Raw genomic sequence first — 3,942 nt, forward strand, 5'->3', positions numbered from 1 at the left:
ACCTGACGATGGATGTCCCTCAGTCACCTCTCGCGCATCTGCGACTAGCAATGTCTCCCCTGCAGTTGTTTCTGGTAAGCCTGAGGATGGTTTCCCTCGGCACTCACTTGCAAACCTGAGGCCCATGATGCCTCCCCTCTAGCAGTTATTTCAAAGCCTGAGGATGATATTCCCTCAGCACGAGCCCTAACATGAGTCTTATATAGACCTCAGTGTCCAACAACCCATTCTGTAAGGTCCTCACAACCACAACCTTGCAGTTCGCACCCCACCCAGGCGTGAGAAGTTGCAACTGTCGCCTGGAGGTTTCTGCTGTGGCTGGGCACCACGGCGGGTAAGGACTAGGTTCAGCCGAGTCAGCACCAGCTGACACACATAAGTGAGTCGGCATTAGTCGACTCAGGCCGGTCTCCCCTCATGGGCATACCCCTGGTGAGGGTAAGCTTCACATATCGAACTAACAATGCCTTTTCTCTAATTTTCCCACGTTTGCTCCCCAGCCTGGAGCACCCCATTGGTAGAACATCAGTACTCAAACATGAGATTAGGTTACAGGAGGATGCCAAGCCAGTCTACATCACTATGTATCAAGTACTGCACAGCCGTAGACTTGCCTTCTTTGAACAGATAAAGAGGTTGCTAGAACTGGACCTTGTCAAACCGAGCACGTCACCTTCGAGCGCCACTATAATATTATTACCAAGGAAGGATGGGTCACTTCGCCTTGTAATAGACCACTGTAAACTGAATGCGCTGACTATTCCCGATCATTTCCCCATACCCTCATTACGTTCATTACTTTACGATGTTGGATAAGGACATGCTGTTTTCTCCACCTTAGATTTGCAATCAGGGCTCTTCCAGGCTGAGAGGGACTGACAATCTAGGGCATCCACTACATTTTCCACCTCACAGGGCCATTTCCAGTTTAAGTCAATGCCTATAATGCTCGCCTTATGGCTATAATTATGGCAGGGTTGGTGGGTAACACAGGTTTCCTATACCTTGATGATTTGCTAGTCGTCTCCAGAGACATCAAAGAGCACGATTTAAAGCTTGGAAAATTTTTGCAAGGTTGTCTGGTGCCAATTTGACCATTGACCAAAGATATGCATGTTATTCTGTCGGGACATTTAGTATTTGGGTCACATTTTTAACTCTAATGGCATGTCACCAAACACAAATAAGGTAAAGGACATTTTAAAACCTCTCACACCAAAGGATATCAAACAGGTTAAGTAATTTTTTGGTCTAGCGGGATTTTACAGGGGTTCGCCAAGACTGCACATCCTCTTTCAAAACTCTTGTCCAAGGATGAACACTTTGTGTGGTCAAGCGAACAACAGCTAGCTTTTAATACAATGAAAAAGGCCCTTACTGAATTCCCAGTCCTTGTCTTACCAATTTTCAGCAAGCTATTCACATTAGTAACCAAAGCCTCTTGCACGGGGTTAGGTGCCACCATGATGCAGAAGACAAACAGCCATCTACAGCCCACTGCTTACGCCAGTAGGAAGCTGAACACAGCAGAGACCCATTATAGCATAACTGACCTAGAGCCACTGGCTGTAGTATGGTCGTTAAGGCATTTCAGGGAAATCATCCTTGGCTATGACATAGAAGTCCTAACAGATCACCGACCTCTGTGTTACTCTTTCATGACAACGAAATCCCCCAGTGGTCACCAGCAAGGTGGATTGATGCACTTTTGGAGTTTAACCCTGCATTCCGTTACACCCCAGGTGCAACTAACAAAGTAGATGACTCATTGTCCCATATACCCCTACTTCATTTAGATATGCTAGATGCAAATGTGCACACACAACGAGATCACCCCTTATATTCTCACTTAGTAATATTACTTGAGGCGAATCCTTTGGTATCCCTGCCCAGGCGACCGTACATACCAACCAGGGAGCTCTTCTTGGAAAATGGCCACTTATTCTGCTGATTGGCCCCTAGTAAGAAGCGTGGCACACATCAAAGGCATTCATGTAATCAGTTGGTTGTCCCAGAAATGTATTGTGGCTCCATTCAGGTGTAGACAGAGCCATCAAGGCTGCTAGATTACAGTATTTCTTTCCCGTTTGGCTGCTACAGTAACAGATTATAGAAGAAAATGTCAGCTATATAGCCTGCTCTACAAAGGTTCCATATCAGCACCAGCCCCTGCTCTCACCTATGACATGCCTGAAAGACCATTTTAGTGCATCATTGTCCTATCAAGGTTTTTTTTTTTGTCCTCACTGCCATCAATAGGTATTTGTTTGTCCTCATAGACAAATTCTCGCGATTCTGTGTACTGGTTCCTATTTGTGACAAGTCTGCAACCACAATCGCCCATGCATTTTTGGAGATCGTATCTGATAATGGGACTGAATTCAATAACTCACTTATGCAGTTCCTCCGTAATATGTTCAACATTAAGAAAATAAATGTATTACCTTAAAGGCCCCAGGCTACCGGCATCACAGAAAGGTTGAATTGGAAAATACTAAACATGCTGCATACATCTTTGGCCTCAAGCAACACAGACTGGGATATTTGGGTGCCTATAGTCCAAATGGCAATTGATAACACCTACCACAATACCCTGGGTGATATTCCTCACTTCATAGTTTATGGCGAGGACAGGCACCTACTATATACATTACTAGAACAACAGCCGATGCCTGTTTATACTATCAACTATGTCAGATCAGCTAACAGGAGGAAGCAGGAAATAGACAAGGTTACACGTAGTCGCCTACAAGTAGAAAGTGACAAGATCATCTCACACAGGCTGGTGCAAAAAAAAAAAAATATATTGATGTAGGCATGCTTGTTTTCCACCGAGTTAACGATGGTTCCTATACATAAGCTAACACCTAAATTTGAGGGTCCATTTTGGGTTATGAGTATAAGAAACAACAAGGCTCTCTGCAAATGTCTCTATACATCCTCACAGTCCTGGTATCACTTTGACACACTTAAGCTTGCAAACAAACATTATGAAGACGAGTTCCATAGACAAAAACCCAGTGACACTGATATATCTTCCCCTACAGATGACACACTTCCTGATCGTCCTCTCGCTCCTTAACCTGTCTGGCGCTTCTCTCCCCATAAATTACCTCCTATGACCTGGTGCGGTACTCAACCTTAACATTCTCTCCTTCCACAACACAGTATCCACACACCTTTCCCTCATATCCCAGTATACCCACGCAATTATAAATGACACTTACCAAAGACCAGACCACACCTTTACTCTTATTTTTACACATAGCTGAAGACGACCTGTTCCCATTTCAGGACAGGTTACCTCGCCACGGACGACCGTTTTCGCTGTGGGCTCTTAAATTTCATTGGTGACAAGACGTCCTACTTGTTTGGCATCACTATGCATGATGGGCTAGACGCCCGTTTCGGTGACTATGAGCATTCCTTGAGCTTGGAAATCGCGAAGATCAAGGGAACGTTCGAGGCTATCCATTCTGTCACTGACGCTGTCAGTTCTCTCAACAATGTGACACAAACACTATTCATTTATACCGAAACCAACTCACAGCTAATTGCTAAAGAACAACACTTCTCTCTTCTACTAGTTCAGATCTCCCTTTAACAGTCCCGAGTTCGCCTGTTCGTCGACCACCTTAATTACCTTATTCACGACCTTATCCTTGCTGTCTATGTAACTGCCATGCCCCCCCTCGTTCCTCCGTCCGCCCTTGCCTCCTTTATTGGCCGCATTTCGGCAACTACCCCTCACCGACCCCTCATCTCCCTAACTAATGTAACGCTCCTTTACTCACAGCTAAACTCCTTTAAAATACCACACGGCCTGTCCATCATGATACCCCTCTCCCCTGATACATCCTTCACAGCATACAGGATACATCCTTTCCCCCCTCCCTACACAACACAACTACACAACAAGATTTACACGCTCGCGTCGGAACA

The 3,942-nt window shown here is 45.2% G+C and overlaps 1 protein-coding gene across 1 annotated transcript; it reads left to right on the forward strand.

The window, feature by feature from the left end:
- Window positions 1–417: 417 nt before the first annotated feature.
- LOC119586129 lies at window positions 418–1,760 on the forward strand. The gene is made up of 3 exons (XM_037934823.1): window positions 418–739; window positions 934–1,082; window positions 1,269–1,760. The coding sequence occupies exons 1-3, from the start codon at window positions 418–420 to the stop codon at window positions 1,758–1,760; spliced, it is 963 nt and encodes a 320-aa protein (XP_037790751.1).
- The last annotated feature ends 2,182 nt before the right edge of the window (window positions 1,761–3,942 follow it).

This window comes from Penaeus monodon, chromosome 3, assembly GCF_015228065.2.
Source record: "Penaeus monodon isolate SGIC_2016 chromosome 3, NSTDA_Pmon_1, whole genome shotgun sequence".
Lineage (NCBI taxonomy): Eukaryota > Metazoa > Arthropoda > Malacostraca > Decapoda > Penaeidae > Penaeus > Penaeus monodon.

Excerpts from the sequence above, each read along its gene's own strand:
- LOC119586129 (XM_037934823.1), top strand. The coding sequence starts at position 418 with ATGGGCATACCCCTGGTGAGGGTAAGCTTCACATATCGAACTAACAAT. Across the intron at positions 740-933 it reads TCGCCTTGTAATAGACCACT|TCAATGCCTATAATGCTCGC; the intron begins GTAAACTGAATG and ends TTCCAGTTTAAG. Across the intron at positions 1,083-1,268 it reads AATTTTTGCAAGGTTGTCTG|GGGTTCGCCAAGACTGCACA; the intron begins GTGCCAATTTGA and ends GGGATTTTACAG.